At 40.6% G+C, this 21,766-nt stretch overlaps 1 protein-coding gene across 1 annotated transcript in view; it reads left to right on the top strand.

Moving 5' to 3' along the window:
* MYO16 (myosin XVI) overlaps positions 1-21,766 on the top strand; it is a 463,175-nt gene that overhangs the window by 415,168 nt on the left and 26,241 nt on the right. Inside the window, exons 33-34 of the mRNA XM_058548472.1 lie at positions 4,432-4,590; positions 21,545-21,636. Of these exons, the coding sequence (XP_058404455.1) occupies positions 4,432-4,590; positions 21,545-21,636 (251 nt within the window). The remainder of the gene's footprint in view (positions 1-4,431; positions 4,591-21,544; positions 21,637-21,766) is intronic.

Genomic DNA, 21,766 nt, shown 5'->3' on the forward strand with positions numbered 1-21,766 from the left:
ATAATCATATCCTAATGTAAAGGCCAAGACTTTCTCTTTGAGTCAGATTCCAGTGTGATTCATTTCTCCCGTACCTGTAAAAACAGCTCCAGGCAGGGGGCACAGAGAAATCCTGTTTACAGGCTAAAAGAAAACATCCCGGGTATTTGACTCAACTGGTGTTAGGAAGCACCCAACAAGAGGATGCCACTGAGCTGCACAAACCACTGATTTCACAAGATGCAGGATACAAAATGACTCCGACACACCTTGAATCGTCATACTGGATTTTACAGTACTCACTGCTCTGCTGGTTGCTTAGATTTGTTGCGAGTCTCAAATATTTCTTTTTGGTGTGACCGACTTTTCTTTGCCTTCAGAACCTTGACGGCCACTGCTTGGAGGCATGAACAGTCTTGATACTTTATTTGCTCTGAATAATTCCTTTTGAAATTCTCCATAAAGTATGCATCTTGCACATACACTTTTATAACTAAGACATCTTCAGACTTAATGCCAGTGTCCTCTTGACTTGTTCTTGTAATTTCCTCAATACCTATGAACAGGGTAATGGGTGTATTTTTGACAACATTGCAACCATTTGTGCACTGAACTGACGCTTTACAGCAAAATCAAATTATTGAGTTTTTACATTTAACTCTCATTGTGGCTGAATAGAGAAATTAACAAGTTGGGGCACAGACACTTACGTGTTTGCATTTAACTTGGAGGAAGGGCGTTTATGAGCAGAGGCTGACACAGCATTTAGTAGGCCAAGTAGCCGCCGGTTAATAGTTGTGAATAAGGATAACTCCAAACTGGGGACACCAATATTGATTTCACAACTCTGTTTCAGTGGCTAGAGTACAATTTTCAACCTGTGGTTCCCAGTTCATTACCACCGAGGCTCGGGTGATAAAATAGAGCCACAGAAAAAAAGCTGCCTTCTCCTTTACATCAGCAAGTGAAATAAGAAGGGAAGGCTACGTAGAGGGGCCAAGCATAGGGGTGAGTGTGGGTGGACAGTGGAGACCGGCTGAATCCAGGTGCAACACCACCTCATTGTGAAATGTTTGCACGTAGATTAACTTCACCAAGCCTCAATGACCTCGTCTCGAAAATAGGCGTAATCGTGACAACTATTCAGAATGTTATGAAAACAAGAGCTAAGACAAGTCCCACATCTAGCCGGGTGTTAGCAAGTAATAAACACTGAGGAGGTGGTAATTATTGTAGGAGCAATGTGAATAATTATCATTAGGTTGGCCATTAATTCTTATATCTTATGTTAAGAAGGTCTTGTTCCCTTATTCCAATCCAGAGCCATCCTTGAGTAGATATACGCTTTTAAGATAAAAACAGAGAGAAAATTTTAGTGGATAATGTAAGGATCACAGCCTTACTTCTATGACCAATTTAAAAACATTTCTTGGCTCTAATTTAACTTGTTGATTGGAAATATGAGAATAGTTTATAAACTTTAACAGCAAAAATGGAGGTTTTGACTATAGTTTAAATGCATCAATTGTTTAAGAGATAGAAATCAGTTATGAGGGAAGCTAGCTTCAAATATTCGTACCAAGAGTCAACAAATGTCTCAGAGGGTTGAGTCTTGTAGCACCAGACAAAAGAGGACTGTCCCCATATGCCCTGCTTCTCACACCTCCCACTGCACTGAAAACAAAACACCACCTCCCCCTACGGTGGCCCCCCGGGCCCTGGGCCATATGCCTGCTCCCCTTTCTCACCTGCCCCCTGCTTCCGCGTGCCTGACTTATTAGGATGCTCCTAACCGGCTCCTTGAAAAAGGCAAGCCCTTTCCTGCTTCAGGGTCTTCACCCACGTGGGGAGGTCTCTTTCTACACAGCCCCTTCTTTCCCTCTTTCTTCTCTGAGCCTAAATGCGACCCCCTAGAGATGTTTCCCTGACTCACGCTGCCTGAAAACCTTGGCTGCCCAGCCCCGCTGCCCACCCAGCTGGGATTCCTCCTCTTCCAGTTATCCGCTTTTCATCTGTTGTCAATCATGTTCCCAAGAGGTCGGCTCCAAGCTGCCTGTCCGTTGTACTGATTATTACACCTCCCACACCTGGACAACGTCTGGTGCATAGTATGCACTCGATTAACAACTGAATTAAAGAATGAAAAAAATCTTAAAGAAGTAAAAGCAGCTGACTGTCTGTGCCTTTAGACAGCTTTAAAATCAAACCTGTTTTTCTAATTTTCAGAAGATTAAAAAAGGCAAAATAGACATGACCAAGGAGAACAGACATTCTTTCCATTCTAGGCTGTGGGCTAATTGCTCATTGTCAAGAGCCAAGGCGGTTAAGATCCCTGACCTCGCTGTGGCCACTGTTCTTACGCATGCTGGCTTTGCCAAAGCCTCTTTGCTTGTGTTTTTTTTTTTTCGTGAGGAAGATTAGCCCGGAGCTAACATCTGTTGCCAATCGTCCTCTTTTTGCTGAGGAAGACTGGCCCTGGGCTAACATCCGTGCCCATCTTCCTCTACTTTATATGGGACGCCGCCACAGCACGGCTTGATAAGCAGTGCATCTGCCTAGGCGGGGGATCCGAACCTGCGAACCCCGGGCCGCCGGTCATGCGAACCTAACTGCTACACCACCAGGCCGGCCCACTCTTTGCTTGTTTTTTAAGTGCAAGGAGTCAGGAGCTACAGTGGATACAACTAGAACATTTAGATAGAAGTCTTCCGCCTGGTTTTCAAAGCCCTGCTCGTTTTGCCTGCATTCTAACTATCTAGCATCTTCTGCTGCTAAACCGTAGCACACCTTCCTGTCTGGGCAAACCCGGCTCCTCTCTATGATGCTCGCACATGAGTGGTCACTGCACTGCGGTGATTTGAACAAGATCCCCCGCTGCGGGTAGGAAGAGGCAGGTTGATAAGAGAAGAGGACATTGCAGGCAGAGGGCATGCACATACCACGGCACTGGAGTCAGTATGGAGCATCCGGATAAGTACCCATGGCCTGTCGTGCTCTCTGAGTGTAAGTCTCAAGCGCAAGGAGTGAGAAAGTCCAGGAGGAAGTGTTAGAAAGGCTCACGTCAAGACCAGCCTTGGGAGACAAGCTCTGGAGGGCTGACTGGCCTTCTCTCTCCTTCCTCCCCTACTTGGGATCACAGATACGCTGTTCTGCCACATGTAAAGTATAAGGAAACCAATTACGCCTATTATCTCTTTTGAATATTCGTTAGCCTAAAACTTCAAAAAGGCCTAACTTAACAACAGCCAGAATCCGCTCTGTACCAACAGACCAAGAGCAGAGCACCAGGCGTAGCTTTGACATTGAGCAAAATCCCCCAGTAGTTTAGAGCTGTTTTTGAGGTCCCTAGGGAAGCAAGAGCCAATCCTAGGTATGCCCAGCCAGACTGAGAGGGGGACCTGACTCAGGTAGAGGAGGAACGTGACTCAGATAGAGGGGGACCCGACTCAGGCAGAGAGGGAAGCCTGACTCAGGTGGAAGGGGAAGCTGACTCAGGTAAAGGAGGAATGTGACTCAGGTAGGGGGACCTGACTCAGGTAGGGGGGAACCTGACTCAGGTGGAGGGGGAACCAGACTCAGGTGGAGAAGGAGCCTGACTCAGGTGGAGGGGGAACCAGACTCAGGTGGAGGGGGAGCCTGACTCAAGTAGCGGGGGAGGGGAGAAGGGGGTGGAGAGGGCCCTGCCTGGCACTGGATGGACAGCTGTGCCTGCTTTGCACACTCTGGTCACTTGTAGACCCTGCCTGGGGGGATGCAGTGATTATGGAAAAATCTACCTCAGTTAGACATCGTTCCAAACCCAAGCATTCATTATATTTTACTTTATTACTACCACATAGTTTTAAAAAGTCTTCATTTGGCTCTTCAGGTTAATTTGGACAATGGCTTCTGTGTTCGTATATCTCAAAGCACTCGATGTGGGACATATAGTACACATTTTGGTAATTTTGTTAGTGTATAGAATGTGGAAGTAGAGTTTTGAAGTTTAGCATTCCTAAATAGAGAATACATTTTATAGTAATGTTGGAAATATATTTCTTTTTTTTTTCAAAGCTATAAGATTGCCTCAGCTCTACTTAATTTAATAATTCAGAAAACTTCTGAAACATACTTATTGCCACACTTCTTTTAGGAAGTAGCCTTCTCAAGATGGACAGTACTATAATAGCAAGCCATTTGACCTGTGACATCAAAAATTTTGTATAGATATGTTTGAAAATAACAAATTATGAAATTGATTATCACCACTTAGTATTTTTTATTATGTTTAACAATTTTGTGGCAAAACTTGGTGAATATTTTGTAGGCCATAGATTTGATTAAGGATTATTATTATTTCAAATGTAATTAGTGTTTAATTTGATAAGTTGTGTTATTTCCTTCTAATATTTTATTCAACTTATTCAGTACATTTTATCAGAAAAGAATAATCTTTTCTAAAATTTATTTTAGGTTTTGAAACTAACATGAACCTAACTAGCCGAGATGATCCTGGTACATCAGAAATTGCATCAGAGACTCAAGATAGAAATGCAAATAACCATGGAATTCAATTATCTAATTCACTCTCTAGTGCCATCACTGCTGAAAATGGAAATTCCTTCTCAAATGGTAAGCACTTTTTAAACTCAGAAGTAAATAGACAGAAGTTTTAAGTTGTATCAACTTTCTAAGAGAGAAAGAATTTAAAACATAAAAATGAATTAGGCTTAAAAACTGGAAAATAGAATATAAACTATGAAACTTCGCTGTAGAGCACATTGTCAACATACTATTGGTTAAGTTAAAGAATTAATATTGTGTTCGGTGTTAGCTGACTTTTCAGAGATTTTTCTGAGGTATTTGGTCTAGTATAAAATGAGAACCAGTATAAAATGAGATTTATACTGAGTAGAAGGAGGAGATGGATACTCTAACAATATTTTTAATTTAAAAAAAATCTTTTTCTTCTCATACCTAAAAAATGTGAAGGAAAATAATATTGAAGACATGGTAAGCACCAAACTGGTTTTAAGTATTTAATTTGAGTGTATCAATGAATGTATCATTTAGAAATTGGCTTGATCATGTGTATCCAAAAACTAATAGTGGCTTACACAATTAGCTTACTTCTCTCACACATAAGAGAAGCCCAGAGTTTGTAGTAATGGCTGACAGGAAGATTCGGACCAATCTTCTTCAGAGAATATCCAGAAGAGCTGGACAAGACATTTCTTTTTGTTTGTTTAATCTGATTAAAAGCACTGGAAAACTATCAAAACTACGAAATACTGGGAAGGGACTGAAGGAGGGGTATGTTAGGCAATGGGGGTGAAGCAAGGAAGCCTATATTCTAGGCTTTTCTCTGATGGATGTTCAGGGCACTTGCCTAGTCCACAGAAGGCAGCTGAGAGGCCAGGCTGTGCTTCTGACGGCCTGCTAGGATTGTGGGGACAGAGTCTAGGGCTGCCAAGGCTGGAGGTGAGGCTTGACGTATCCATCCTCAGGGTCAGATGAAACAGAACCAGAAACCACAGCTCATCTGTGAATCATCTCACTCCCTGAAGTTGGACTGAGGTCCTCTAGGATAGACAGGCCCACAGGTACCTAGGAGAAGTATGTATATATGTATATATAAATCTATCCTGAAGGACAATCACGGCATCCAAGGCTTCAAAATATTCTAAGAAACCATTTTGCAAATACAATGTTCAACACATAGTCCAAAAGAACCAGGCACATGAGAACACAAAATAAGATGAAAACTTACAAGCAGAAATAGCGGTCAATTGCAATATATCCATGGGAGCTCAAAAGATTGGCGTTCAAAAGCACGTACTTTTAAAGTATGTTTACTATGCCCAAGGAGATAAAAGAATGAGAATCTCAGCAGAAATGGGAAACCATAAAAACGTGTCAAATGGAAATTCTGAAATTGAAGAATACAGTCATAAAATTAAGTACAATAAAGGATGAGTTTAAAGTTAATTAGACAGTCATTTAAAAAAATGAGAAAAGTGAAAGATAAATCAGAAAATATCCAGGATGACACACAAAGAAGCCAAAGAGAAGAATAGAAATTCCAGAAAATGCTTTAGATTCAGAAAGGATACAGTGAAAAGGGTTCTTAGAGTCCTAGAGAAAGAAGAGAGAATAGATGAGCAAGAGAAAAGATTTGGTGAGAAATGTTAGAGAATTTTCCAATACTGATGCAAGCATCAAGAAACAGATTTCAGTTGGTGGTTTCTTATAAAGGTCAACATACACTTTCCGTATTACCCAGCAATCCCACTCCTGGCTATTTACCCAAGAGAAGTGAAAATGGTGTCCACACAAACACCTGTATGCAAATGCTTGTGGTGCCTTTATTCATAATCACCTAAGACTGGAAATAATAAAGTGTCTTTCACCTGGCAAATGGGTTGTATTAGTTATCTACTGCTGTGTAACAATTACCCCCAGAACTTAGAGACGGAATACTATACAACAAATGGCTATTAATTTGTAGTTTCTGTGGGTCAGAAATCTGGGGGTGGCTGAGCTGCGTGCCTTTGGTTCAAGGTCCCTTATGAGGCAGCAGTCAACTGTTGGCCAAAACTATAGTCATCTTGACACTTGATGAAGACGGTCTATTTTCAGGACCACTCACGTGGCTTCTGGCAGCCTTCAGAAGATCCGCTTCCCAGCTCACTCACATGGGTTTCTCCATAAGGGTGGCCTCACAGTGGAACAGCTGGCTTCCCCCAGAGCAAGCAATCCACAAGAGAGCAAGGAGGAGCACTCACGATGGAAGTCACAGTCTTTACACAGACCAGTCTCAGAAGAGACATCCAGCAATTCTGTCACATTCCATTTGTTGGATCGAGTTATTCATCTGGTCCACTCAATGGGAGGGGATCACATGCAGTGAGTGCCTAGAGGTGGACTCATCAGGGGCCATTTTGCAGGCTGTCTAGCACATGGAAAAACTCTGCAATAAAAAATGATGAACTACAATTGCACATGACAAAATGGGTAAATCTCAAACACGTCACACTAAGTGAAAAACGTTAGAATCAAAAGACTGTAGGTATGATTCCACTTATATGACATTTTAGAATAGGCAAAACTGTAGGGACAGACAGCAGATACGTGGTTGCCAGAGGCTGGCTACAGGGGCAGGGGATGGACTGTTGTCTTAGTCCGTTCGTGCTGCTATACCAAGATGCCATAGACTGGGTGACTGATAAACAACAGAAATTCATTGCTCACAGTTCTGGAGCCTGTAAGTTCAAGATCATGGTGCCAGCATGGTCAGGTTCTGGTGAGGGCTTTCTTCCTGATTGCAGACTGCTGACTACCAACTTCTCACTGTGTCCTCACATGGCAGAAGGGGCGAAGGAGCTCTCTGGGGTCTCTCTCATAAGGGCATGAATCCCATTCATGAGGGCGCAGCCCTCATGGCCTAATCTCCTCCTAAAGGCGCCACCTCCTAATACCACCACCTTGGGGATTAGGATTTCAACATATGAATTTTGGGGGGACACAAACATTCAGACTACAGTACACTGGAAAGGGGCATGTGGTACTATTGACAAACAGGAATACGTGTGTCATGTGCTCCTGTGGATTCATAGGTGTGTACATTTAATAAGAGTGACTCTTTCTGTCTGTAAATGTGACTTTTGTGGAAAAAAAAAAAAACTGCAAAGGCTGAGTAGAATAAATAAAAAGAAAACCACTCCCAGGCATATCATAGTGAAACACTGGTAAAATAAAAACCAAGCGTGCATATTTAACATGCTCAACTAAAATAACTGCCACTTTAGAATTTTATAAACAATAAAAAGAAACTCCTGTAAGAATGAAGTGGGGGGCGGCCCATGGCATAGCGGTTAAGTGCATGCTTCGCTGCTGGCGGCCCGGGTTCAGATCCTGGGTGCTCCCCGACGCACTGCTTGTTAGGCCATGCTGTGGCAGCATCCCACATAAAGTGGAGGAAGATGGGCATGGATGTTAGCTCAGGGCCAGTTTTCCTCAGCAAAAAGAGGAGGATTGGCATGGATGTTAGCTCAGGCCTGATCTTCCTCACAAAAAAAAAAGAATGAAGGGGAGTTAGGGATATTTTTAGAAAAAATAAAAACTGAAAGAATTAAACATGGGCAGACCCAGAATGCTCAGAGATACAAGAAGGAATAAAGAACAATTTTTAAAAAGTAGTGAAGTCAGGAGAGGGCAAAAACGATATTTGATATTATACACTGATAAATCAAACCAGCAGGTTATAATTTCAAAGGTAACCACTGAAAGAATAGTAGTGGGGTGTATAATATCCAAACTAATAGAAACAGTAGAATAAAATAATGAGTCAATCAACCCAAAAGATGGCAAAAAAGGAAAAAAAATAGGACTGTCTGAAAGGTAAGACAAATAGAAAGGTCTTAGATGGTAAATGTAAAAGCATACATGAAAATAATTAAACTTAATTGAATTACATTAAACTTTAAAAGACTCTCATCTAGTGTAAGTTCACATTAAAGATAAATTGATTAACACAATATTTTAAAGCCTAATCTTTCTAAAGAACAAGTAAACCATGAGGATACTGAAAGTTTGAATATAAAGGAATAGAAAAGGAAAAGATATAGCATGCAAGTATTTAAAAACAACAACAATTCTCATCTATTTGGAAGATAAAAATGACATCTCGGGGCCGGCCCGGTGGCGCAAGCGGTTAAGTGCGCGCGCTCCGCTGCGGCGGCCCGGGGTTCGCTGGTTCGGATCCCGGGCGCGCACCGAAGTACTGCTTGGTAAGCCATGCTGTGGCGGCGTCCCATATAAAGTGGAGGAAGATAGGCACCGATGTTAGCCCAGGGCCGTCTTCCTCAGCAAAAAAAGAGGAGGATTGGCGGATGTTAGCTCAGGGCTGATCTCCTCACAAAAAAAAAAAAAAAAAAAAAATGACATCTCTAAGTTATCAATAGTTGCATGAAGAAATCACAAAAAAAACTTTTTAATGTCAATCAAAATATGATAGAACTATGGGAAACTGCTTATGTATTAAATCATGGAGATTTATACCTTTAAATATACTATTTCAAAAGAAGAAAGGCTAAAAATTGGTGCTAAAAGTGTCGACAAATTAGAAACAGAACCACAAATTGAACACCAAGAAAATAGAAGGAAAAATGAAATAAAAATAAGAACGTGAGTAATTAAAATATAAAACAAGCAACAAAGCCAAAAGTTGGTTCTTTGAAAAACTTCATCTTTGAGTCATTAATAAATTGATAATTCTCTTACAAAGTTGATAGAGAAATAAAGAAAGTGTACACAAATAACCAATTTTAGGGATGGAAAAGGGGATCCACCACAGACCTTGCAGAAATTAAAAAATAATGAGTATATTATGAACAGTTTTATGCCAAAATAAATTTGTAAATCTAGATGAACAGACACATTTCTCAAAAAAAAAAAAAAACACCACTAACAAAAGTGGAGAAAAGAAATAGGAAAGCTAAATAGTAACATAAATATTAAGTTATTTTAAATTGTAATTGAATACTTTCATACAAGGAAAACTCTATGCCCAAATGGCTTACTGGTAAGTTTTCTCAAAATTCTAAGGATGAAATAATGCCCATGTTACATGAAGTCTTCCAGAGAATAGAAATGAAAAAAAAGGAGAAAAAAAGAACTAAAACTCTCCCAGCTTGCATAAATAGCCACTTACTCTATGACAACATTGGCATTGTAGGGCACTGGGGGAAGGGTAATTGATTGCTATCTAAGTGAGTAAAAAATGAAACTACCTTATGTTTTACACTCAAAACAATTCCTGGTAGATTATAGATCTAAATGTCAAAAGTAAAGTAATAAAATTTATAGAAGAAAACACAGGAGAATATCTTTTTTACCTCAGAGGTGGAAAAAGAAAGAAGCAGTTCTTGACAGGATGCAAAAGAGTGCTAACCATAAAGGAGAATATATATATAGGGAGAAAATACTTTTCACACATTTAGCCAACAAAGGGTTATATTCAGAATTTCCTTAAATTCAAAACAAAAAAAGACAACTGAATAGAAAATTGGACAGGATACATGAATAAGCAACAAAATAAACGTTTTTAATAGAGTCCAACCTCATTAGTAATTAGAGAAATGCACATTAAAACCACAACGTGATTCTACTACAGGCCCTATAGAATCACAGACTGACTGGCAAGGATGAGGAGCTGTGTGAAAGGATTACCACAAAAGTCAGGACAGTGACTTCATTTGGGGGAGAAAGAGCCAACAGTGATTTGGAGACAGAATGATAGGACTTCTGCGTAGCTGACAATGTTCTATTCCTTGATTTATGTGGTAGTTACAATTTAAAAATATTGGGGAAAATAGAGGAAGAGAGAGGAAGGGAGGTTTCAGAATGGATGTTAAGCATCCTGGACTGTGGAACTTCATGGCCATCAGAGACTTGGGCTTCACCATCCTGTCTCTGGCTGCCCTCAACGTCAGTGCTGATGTAGGTTTTCAGCTAAGCATACTGCTGACCAAAGGTGTCCATTGCTGATTTATCAAGGAGGAAGAGGAGAATGGATATAGGATAAAAACTAGCCCGGGGAATTTTAATCGTAAGTCACACTTTATTTGGGATGAGTCTGGAGGTGGGTAGTTGGTGGGGGCAGGGTTTGTTCAAGCTTAGCATTAAAGTCTCTGGAGTCATGTGGGAATGTTCTGTCGGCACTCAGAAAAAAAGATTGTTTTAATCACACACACACAGGAAAAATCCCAAAAGTATTTCTGAAGCTTACCCCCCATATAAGCAGGGATTACATGTTATGATTACAAGTATTCCACTCACAAGGCGGAGGCTTTTTGGTGCAGGGTAAGGGAGAGTAATGACACAGGTAAGATACAGAAGCTTTTCTAAACCAGCAAGAGAGACATCTAGAAAAAGGAACTGCAGTTACCCAATATTTATTACTACTAAGAACACACAAAAGTTCAGCAAAGAGTGATATGGGCTCCCAGGATCCCAAAATATTGTCCTTTCTTAACATTTTCTCTTCACTGACTTTAGCAGCTTTCTTAAAAAATATATTGTTATTCATATGACATTTATAATTTTGTTCAGGTTATAAAAATTACACATGCTCTATGTGACAATTTGAAAAACATAGGAAAGGATAAAGAAAGAATAAAAACTACCGTCAATTCTATTACCTAGAAATACTCTAAATATGTCTAATATTCCACAGTGTAGAATTTTAATTTTTCATACAAATATTCTGTGCATAGTTTATGTATTTGGTTTATTTTCATAAAGTTTGAGTTATATTGTACATATAGTTTTAATAATCTGCTTTTTTCCCCCTTGGAAATATCATGTAATTTATCTCTAGTCAACAAATATAGATCTGCATTGTTTACAGCTAGCCATTAATTGTGCTCAGTGCATAGTGTGCCATCATATAGGATGATTTAAAATAACCAAGCCCTGTTTTTTAGATATTAAAATTATCTCCCAATTTTCCACCCTTAAAATAACACTGTTTATGATATATTGTCCCAACTTGATTAAAATAGGCATTTTGTAAAACTTTCCATGTTAATGTGTAATGTTCAGATTTATGTGTATGGTTAGAAATACAGAGATATAATCTTTTTTTAAAAATGATTGCTTTCTGGGGCCAGCCCTGTGGCCTAGTGGTTAAGTCGGCACGTTCTACTTCAGTGGCCTGGGTTCAGTTCCCGGACACGGACCTGCACCACTCATTGGCAGCCATGCTGTGGTGGCGACTCACATACAAAACAGAGGAATATTGGTACGGATGTTAGCTCAGGACAAATCTTCCTTGCAAAAAAAAAAAAAGATTGCCTTCTGAAATCTCTGATAATAATCCTTTGCAAGGAGGTAAAAATAAGAAAAACATTGTATGCCCTTATATTCAAATTGAATATTCCTAAAATAATAAAAATAGAACTTGAGTAACAGCAATAGCCATCAAGTGTGTAATAGAAGAATATTTCACAAAGGTTGCATATATCTAGTAAGAAGGTAATTAATTCCTTTTTTAGTTGCAATTTGGGGATATTTAAGGATAAACACTAAACAGAAAAGGGAATTTAAAATGTATTAGAATGATCAAAACTGAATACACAAATATTTTAGAAAAATGGCCTTATACTCAGCACTTTTGCTAAAATTTCACTCCATGCCATCCTCCCTAGCTCACCTTGGATTTGTGTGTCTGAAGAAGATTAGCTCTCAGCTAACATCCATGCCAATCCTCCTCTTTTTGCTGAGGAAGATTGGCCCTGGGCTAACATCCGAGCCCATCTTCCTCCACTTTATATGGGACGCTGTCACAGCGTGGCTTGACAAGTAGTGCATCAGTGCGTGCCGGGATCTGAACCCCAGGCCGCTGCAGCGGGAGTGCACGCACTTAACCACTATGCCACCTGGCAGGCCTCTCACCTTGGATGACGTATATCCTACCACAAAGAAAGAGAAAATAGAAAGTTCCCTCACCAAAATATTTAATTTGTTTGTGTTTTGAGTCAAAAGGCAAAAGCTATGACTTGGGAAATGGTCCTAGCAAACTTAATACAAAAACTGTGATTTACTCTAAAAATCAAAATAAAACCAAAAACCAACAGAACAAACAAAAAATCCTCTGGGCCAAAATGGAAATTTCTGTGGAATACGACCCTGAAATTAATAATAAAGTGACATCTCTGGGAATATTGGGCTTCTAAACTTCTGCATGTAACAAATAGTGTACGTTCAAATCCTAGAACACAGATTTACAACATACGTTGTCCCTTAAATGCTTTTAGGGACCAGATTTTAAAATAAAGCTGGTTCTTTGTTGTCATTCATTGAAGGCAACTTGAAAATCTCAAGAGTTATGCACATAAAAGGAAAATTATTTCAATTGGGATTTCAATCTTTCAAAGCAACTTGACATGTTTATGTTGATCTACTTTGTGAATACCATAAACTTCTGGGTTCCTGAAACCTTCCCAAGATTATTAAAATATCCAGCACAATGCCCTCGACACTTAGGCACTAGGTAAATATTTACTGATTGAAGCAATGTTGCATATTACATATGAACCAGTAAGTCCTATGTAGGGGGCCGAGTCAGAAAATTTTTCCTAGTCAGTATGTTAAAAATTGAACAAATATTACACATGTGCAGCATATGAGGGATACATGATCATTATAATTCTTAAAGCAGTTATTAGTCCTGATTCATAATTCACAACGTACACTCAATGTGCTTTCTAAATGAAGGCACAAGATGGAAATAAATATTTAAAATAACTTGAAGTTCTAATTGAATCAGAAATAGTGTTATTTTCTAGGAAACGATTTCTCTCTTGAATGCCAGTATCTGCATGCTACCTCTGCTTCCCAGAAATAATTATCTGTTTGTTCATTTGCTGAAATATAGTTATGTGTGGGTAATTATAGCTATCACTTACTTTAATTGCCATCCTTTTACTGATGTGAACACAGACTTAGATATTTTTTTGTATACTTAATTATTCCTTGGACTTGTGGTTATTTATCATTAAACTAGAGAACAGTTTTTAGTGTAAGAACGTTTTAGTTATATCAAACAAAATATTGTGAATATAAAGATGTTTATTTTGTGGAAAATATAGATATAAAAGATTCCAACTAGGCCATTTTATGTTCAGGATGATTTCCTTTCTTACTGCTCAATGAATATACATTTTATTGCTGGGCATCAGGAAAAATGGCAATTAAAGAATACAGTCATTATATTTGATTTTACATTTATCTTCTGTGAAGACTGTTTCTTTTTATTTACATTATGTTTATCCTCAGTGCACAGTAAGGATTATCTGTGGAGATAAAGGGCTTTTCACAGGGAAGGATTGAGTGAAACCATCTGCAACCAGGAGCTCTGCATAGACTCCAGCACCCTATTGAACTTAGCACCATTGGAACACCAAACCACACTGATTTGGGGAACATCAAAGAATGGCTTTCATCAGCCATGGCTCAAGATAGATCCAGACCATTGGTAATGATTGGAACCTCTGGTTGGACCCCATGAAATATATTCAGATGTGTGTTTTACCACATCACTTTATTTATGGGAATTGTCTAGCTTCTTTGGAATTCACACTGTTGTCTGACTCGAAGGCTACCTGCCAGAGGAAGCAAGCCCTCACTAGACAATATGGAATATTGAGCAATTATCTATTTTAAGCAACAGAAGGTAGCTTTGCAAATAAAACTAGCTCCCCAGGCATTTAGAAAGCCCTTCCCCACTCCTCCTTCTAGTTAAAAATATTTTAAAGGGGCTGGCCAGGTGGCACAAGCGGTTAAGTGTGCACACTCCGCTGCAGAGGCCTGGGGTTCGCCGGTTGGGATGCCGGTGCGCACCTGCGCACCGCTTCTTAAACCATGCTGTGGCGGCATCTCATATAAAGTAGAGGAAGATGGGCATGGATATAAGCCCAGGGCCAGACTTCCTCAGCAAAAAAGAGGAGGATTGGTATCGGATGTTAGCTCAGGGCTGGTCTTCCTCACACAAAAAAAATACTTTAAAGCCATATTAAATAATTTCTAATTTGGACTTCATTTAATTAAATTTCCTCCACTGTAGTTGAGAAGTCAGGGTTGAAAATGGCTGGATTGAAGTGCAGACTTTGCATTTCCTTATGTCTGTTAAAGAATGTACCATTCCAGGCCAGCCCCGTGGCTTAGCGGTTAAGTGCGTGCGCTCCGCTACTGGCGGCCCGGGTTCGGTCCCAGGTGCGCACTGACGCACTGTTTCTCCCGCCATGCTGAGGCCACGTCCCACATACAGCAACTAGAAGGATGTGCAACTATGACATACAACTATCTACTGGGGCTTTGGGAAAGAAAAAAAGGAGGAGGATTGGCAATAGATGTTAGCTCAGAGCCGGTCTTCCTTAGCCAAAAGAGGATTAGCACGGATGTTAGCTCAGGGCTGATCTCCCTCACCAAAAAAAAAAAAAAAAACAATGTACCATTCCCTCATCCTTTGTCTTGAGTTCTTGGAGTCATCTTTCACTCCCTTTTTCTTGCCTCTTATACCAATACATTCTCCAATTCTCTTGCTGGATGTACACAGCCTCCTTCAAAGGCTCAAGTGGAGGAATACCACATTGGTACTCCCAACTTGAATTTCCCAGCAGTGTTACATTACTCCTGTTTTCCTGGGTTCAGACTCCAACTCTGATGCTTACTAACCCCATGACCATGAGAAAATTACTTAACCTCTCAGGTTCTCAGTTTTCTCATCTGAAAAATGGGCATAATCAAAGGACTTACATTTGATTTAGTTAAACGGGCATAATCAAAGGACTTACCTTTGATTGAGGATTTAGTATGACAAGACTAGTGCCCAATAAACATTACCTATACGCAGCTGTCATAAAAATCTTAGATATTTTAGAGCCAGAAGATCTCTGAGGATTTATCCAAAAAAACCCCAAAATCATATATATGAGGTAGGTGAAGTACAAGGCAGTGAATTTTCTCCAAGACCATAGAGGCTGTAATGCTAGAATCAATGCCTTATGAGTTATTTACACATAGACCCAAATATACACATGTGTATAGTCAAACATGTGTATGATTTTGATAGCCTACACTGGTATTCAGGGTGATGACAGACATTACAGTTTGGAGCCTCTGGGGTGAATGGAACTCAGGATATATGTGTGAGATCAGGTGAAGGATCTGTTTTTTTTTTTGTTTTTTTTGTTTTTTTTTTTGTGAGGAGGACCAGCCCTGAGCTAACATCCAATGCCAATCCTCCTCTTTTTTGCTGAGGAAGACTGGCCCTGGGCTAACATCCATGCCCATCTTCCTCTATTTTATATAGGACGCCGCCACAGCATGGCTTAACAAGCGGTGCATCGGTGCGCACCCGGGATCCGAACCGGCGAACCCCGGGCCGCCGCAGCGGAACGTGCGCGCTTAACTGCTTGTGCCACCGGGCCGGCCCCTGAAGGATCTATTTTATCCCTAGGTTGGAGGATTCAAAATAATATAAAGGGCAGAATGGCAGGGGGAAGCCTAGTGAAAACCAGGTGCACATCTGTCAATCAAAGCATTTATTAAGCACCAGTTGCATGCAGGCAATGTGCAATGCATGGGGAGCAATAGGAAATCTAAGCAACTCATGGTATGCTCTTTGTGTGAACAGGGAAAATACATAGAATGTTGACAATTCATATTGAGAGGTCACAAATAGGGCAGCCAGTGACAGATGTCAAACCAACCACCTAAATAATGATTCTCTATTGCCTCTATATAGAAGAGGAGATTCCTGTGGGCTGGGGTAGTTAAGGAAACTTCATCGTGGAGGTTGGGATTTTCAAAACGAGTAGGATTCAGACAAGAAGGGTACATCTTTCCCCAAAGAAAATTTACCTTACCATGTCTTTGTGGCAGGAGTGTGAATGGACTGCTTTCATGGAATGGGTAAGTAAATAAGATAGGAAAGAAAGTGTTAAGAGTGTACAGGGCATTGAATGCCAAGACAAAATGTCTCTGAAAGGGCTGTCCTTGTTAGGAGGGGGCACTATCTACTATTTTGGAGAAATTTACCTGATTGCATTATTTAAGGTGAACAATGGAAAAAAACTTAAGTTGGGAGTTCCGATTTTATGTTCCTCCACTTGAGCCTTTGCAGGGTGTGTACACCCAGCAAGAGTGTATTGGTATAAAGACAAGAGAAAGGGAGTGAAAGATGGCTCCAAGAACTTGAGACTAAAGATGGGAGAAGCATTCACCGTTTAACAGAGAGATGGAAGTTCTAAGAGGAGGTCAATTCCTGGGTTGGATTTGGAGTTCAAGAGCCCAGAAGGATGTCTGGCTACAGATGATTGCTACAGAAATGACGATTATAGTTTTGGGGTTTAGGCAAGGGTTCCAGGATGGAAAGACAGAAGAGGCAGAAGTTTCAAGGAAACTGGAGAAATGGGGATCATTTATAGCATCAGAGAAAAAAGTATAAAGGTAAATGAGGGAAAAAAAATCTGACCACAAAACCGTGTAGAGTGCCAAACTTTGAGAAATAAACCTTGAGAAGGGCAGACGTGGAGCTACAGAATAAACAGTCAAAGACCTAGGAGGATACAGAGGTCCAAGTTCCTAGAAACCAGGGGAGGCATGGATTTAAAGATTAGGGAGCACTTGGTAAGCTGGGAGGACATGAAAAGAGAATCCAGATCTCGTTGCTATTGGCTAAACAAATTTGGGTCCCTACGAAATGACAGGGAGTTTGAGGAGCAGATTCTACCTGGTTAACCACCTAAAATGTAGTGTCTCCCACCTTTCACAGTCTGCACCACTCTTCTCTTCTTAGAAGACTTTAAATAAACCCATTGGGCTCTTCTTGTAGACTTCATGATCTCAGAGTTTTACTTTTCAAAATCACTTTACAAATCTCACAGACCTCCAGGGGCTGGATCCACACCATAACCGATGAGGAGAATGTCCTGAAGCCATTCCTCCTGAACATCCTGGGGAAGGGTTAGTTTAAAGCTCTCAGCAGCACCCACTACACAAGGGGAGCGCAGAGCCTCCTCCCTCTGCCTGGACCTTCACTCAAGGCTGACAACTTCCTGACTGCCACTCTGCCAAGCTCCAGCGAAGAGCAGCCCGTTCTATGGAGTGTCGGTATCAATTATGTGGCTCAGATCATCATGTGAGGAATGACTTTCCCCAAGCCTCGGCATGCTTTCTTTGAGCAGAAGAGCTGGGTATCTGGGGGTAGGAAGGTTGGGTACTGTTTCAGAAGACCTTGGCCCTTGCTGTAATTTGGGCAAGTGTGGCTTTTTCAAATGAAGGTTTCTTATCAAATGGACCTGCTTAGCACTTTGAGGCACACTGTTGGTGCCATAGAAAGAATATGTTGAGGAAGGGGCACAGAACTGTGTAAGCTGGGAAGTGTCACCTCAGAGTCTGGTCTGGGAGGAAGGCAGTGGCGGTGAGAAAACTAGAGCAAGTTCATGATTATGTGTCAGCAATCATTCAGTGATGGAAACCTACCTTCCAATGGAAGTCAACAAATAGGGGCCTCCAGGTTAACCTTAAATGTCTCCCCGTTGCCTGGAATCTTCAACCCTGTGGCAATGCACAGTGGAATTCTCTACCCCAAGACTTTGGGGCTTTTCTGAGGTCTTTGCATAACAGTGTTCCCCTTAGCAGCATGAAGAAATCCCTCAGCTGCATGAGAAACACATGCTCAACAATTTGCAGGTGAAATGACATAGTTTCTGGAATTTTTAAAAAGGATAATGAGAAATAGATAAAACAAGATTGGAATAATGAAAATCCCGAAGCCCGGTGCTGGGTATACAGTGTTTCACTACACATTCTCTTTACTTTTATATGTGTACGAAATTTCTGAAATAAAAAGGTTTGAAATATTTGTTACCCTGATAGGTAAGATGGGTAAGTCATTGTAGTCTTATGTACATTTCTTTGAATATTTAATGAAAATGAACATGTTTATTATTTAGTGGTCATTTATATTCTCTTAACTTTCTAAACATATCCTTTGCCCATGTTTTAAAATCTGAGGGTAAGTCCTTTATTTTGATTTGTAGGATGTTTCAAAAATAATAAAGCCTTTTAGTCGGTGTGTTTAAATGTTCTGTATTGTTCTTTTTGAATTTGAATTTTATTTTTATGATATTTTTAACATATATTTATCTTTAATGTTCGAGTAGAGGCATTCATCCATTTTTTTCTTTCACAGTTTGTGCCTTTGGTGTCATTTTTAGATCATTTGCCTTTAAAAAGTACTATTTTCAATATGGCAGCAAAATAAAATATTTTGTTGGTAAAAAAAAATATCCTGCCCTCTAACCTCCTTACCATTTCGATGCCTCCTGCTGTTACTTTACTCCCTCCAGTTCACACACCCTTGGCATATTAGCCATGATGAGCTCCCGCACCTGTTTGCTACGCCATGAAGGATGTAGTCCACCGCAGACTTCCCATCCCAGCTACTCCCCTCACCTCCTCCTTCACAGGAGGAGGGACTATTCATGCAGTTTCTCTGCTACCCCTTTCTTCCGTCTCACTCCCTGCTGTCATCACCTGGCTCTCCATCCCACACATTGACCTCCCCCAAAGGGAGGCCATCTGTCCCTATCCTGTTGACCCTGCCACAGGTTCTGTGGTCGGTGATTTCTTTAGTCAACAGATAAGAAATGCCTTTTAGCTTACCAGGTAGGTTAAATGGTGTCACAGCCCTTCTCAGAAATCTATAGTGCTCCCCATTGCCTACAAAATATTGTCAAATTGCTGTGAAATGTTGTGGTAAAGTGCTTTAACACCTGGCCTGCTTTACCTTCCAACACATCCTCAGGTTCCCTCTGGCTGTACCTTCATACAGGCCCCTCCCCTGGACCCTGGATGAGGAGCAATCTCGCATCATTGCCTTATCTTATTTGTTCTCTCAGCCACGCTGGCCCTTTCCAACCCTCTTCACCTTTCAAAACCCCTCTCATCCTAGAAGGCCCAGATCCTTTGGCATCTCCACTATCACATTTCCTCTAACCCCTTCAATCAGAATTAATCCCTGCTTTCTCCAAGATACTGCTCAGTGTCACCTGTACTCCCTTAAATCGTTCTGTTGTGTGTTCTGGTTAAGTGTCATCCCCGTTAAATTTGAGCTCCTCGAGAGTAGAGACTTTTCTTTATTCTTCATTGTATTATCCAGTGCCTTATTGAGAGGGTGACCATAAATATTTCTTAACCTATTTAATTGATACCATATGCTATTGATTGGGCTCTGAGTATGTATCCTCACTCAAGGAAGTTTCTGTTTTGATTCAGAGAGCAAATTTCTAATTTATAATTTCGTTTTGAAAAACGGATCACAATTTTCTTCCCCTTCTCAGATTCCTAGTTTCAGTAAGAGGTCCAGTGAACCACATTCTCTGGAAGTGGACATTTATCTTGCTTGTCAATCACCCTTTGTCCCTCCCACACCTTTGACACCCCTCCTTGTGAATCCCAAACCCTTTGCCATGCCCTGCTACCCGGATCCCCATTTTTTTGCCGACTATCTGCTGATCTAGTTGCCTGGAATTCCACCTTGTGCCTGATCTTAGATTTCCCTGCTCCCTTCCACCTGTTTAGACTCTAGATCACTCTGACACTGACTGCTTGATTGGAACCTTTCGTTCACCTTCCACCACAGTCTCTAGTTCAATATTCCCCTAGCCGACTTTAGACATTGCTATTGCTTATGACCCATTCTCCAGCACGTGACCCCCATCTGTAGGTGTGAGTTTCCAGGTGCTGGCCCTAGTCTGCCCCGTCTCGATGAAGCCATCCTCTCCATACCAAGGTATTTGTATATGTAACAGGAAAATCAATCGGGAGGCCTTGTTATGTTGAGAAGGATTTTGTGGACTTCCCTGAGGAACTCACTCTCTCCTATAATTGGAAAAGTGTGCAGTGATTTCTAATGATTTTTAATTTACAAATCATGTATATGTTTAATCAATTACACCATGCTGGCTAATTATGATTTCAGATGAGAGTAGCAATCACTTCAGGATTGAAAGTTCTCCGAGTTGAACTCGTTCCAGTGGGTAGTTATTTTTTTATCTCTCCATTTTTATTAATAAGCCACTTGATCCCTCTCTCACAATGGTTCTCGGCCAGGGGTGATTTTGCTTCCCAGGGGATATTGAGTAAAGTATGGGGACATTTTTGGTTGTCACAACTGGGGGGTGCTCCTGGCATCTAGAGTGGAGACCAGGGATGCTGCTCAACATCTTACAATGCACAGGACTGCCCCACGGCACACAGCAGAGGATTATATAGCCCAAGATGCCAGCAGTGCTGAGGTTGACAAACCCTGCTTCTATAATGAGGGATAATTAATAAAATCCTTTGGTGCCTCATAGGTACTTCTATGTTATTGGGAGGGGGTGTAAATTTCCTCAAACCCACCATTTATCCTATATAGTTGGTTATGAATTGGTCTGTTGTGAATGGGCAGCTACCCCGACATTTTCCTCATGAAAGTCCACCCAATCTCTTCCCTCCCTTTGTCTGTGAAGTGAACTAGAGTCAATAGAATTCATTGGACACATATACTTAGTTATGTCTTATCTGTCCTCTAATCCCTTCTTTGCCTCCCTGCTACCCAAAAATAGAATACAAACTCTGTCTTTTGTGGCCACTCAGGGAACCCATTTCTCTCCTTTGTCCACATGCTTCCCTTTCCACCATCAATGCTTCGTCAAATAATTTTCGGTTTCTAGAAGAGTTTCCCTTCTCCCCTCCAATACTCCTGTACTCACTTTTGTGCTGTTATGATGTATTTCTTCACCATCATTTTATCTCTTTTGTCAGTATATTTCTTCTTTTATTAAATGGAGCTGCAGCAATACTTTACAGTCCCATATTTCCTTAGAAAATTTATTATTTAACTTGTGTTTATTTATGATCATTTCAATCCATGAAATACAACAATTTTAGTTTATCACAATAAGTACGCAACTTATTTCATTCGGGGGAAAGGACACACAACTGAACTGCTACTTTGTGTTGACCTCAATAGGTTTACCTGAAGAGGAGGGATGCTCCAGGCTGTCTGTGAGTGGCACAGGGACCTCATCATTTCAGAGACACAGGGAGAGTCACACCACTCAGGTAATGACCCTAGAAGTTTACACATGCTGTAATAACTGAAATTAAACGGGGACAAGAGATTCATTCGGGTCTGACCAAGAATGTCTTTTCTTATTGGACTAGAGAAGGCAGTTGTTCTCATCTCTGCCTT

The sequence above is a fragment of the Diceros bicornis genome, chromosome 9 (genome assembly GCF_020826845.1).
Source record: "Diceros bicornis minor isolate mBicDic1 chromosome 9, mDicBic1.mat.cur, whole genome shotgun sequence".
Classification (NCBI taxonomy): Eukaryota; Metazoa; Chordata; class Mammalia; order Perissodactyla; family Rhinocerotidae; genus Diceros; species Diceros bicornis.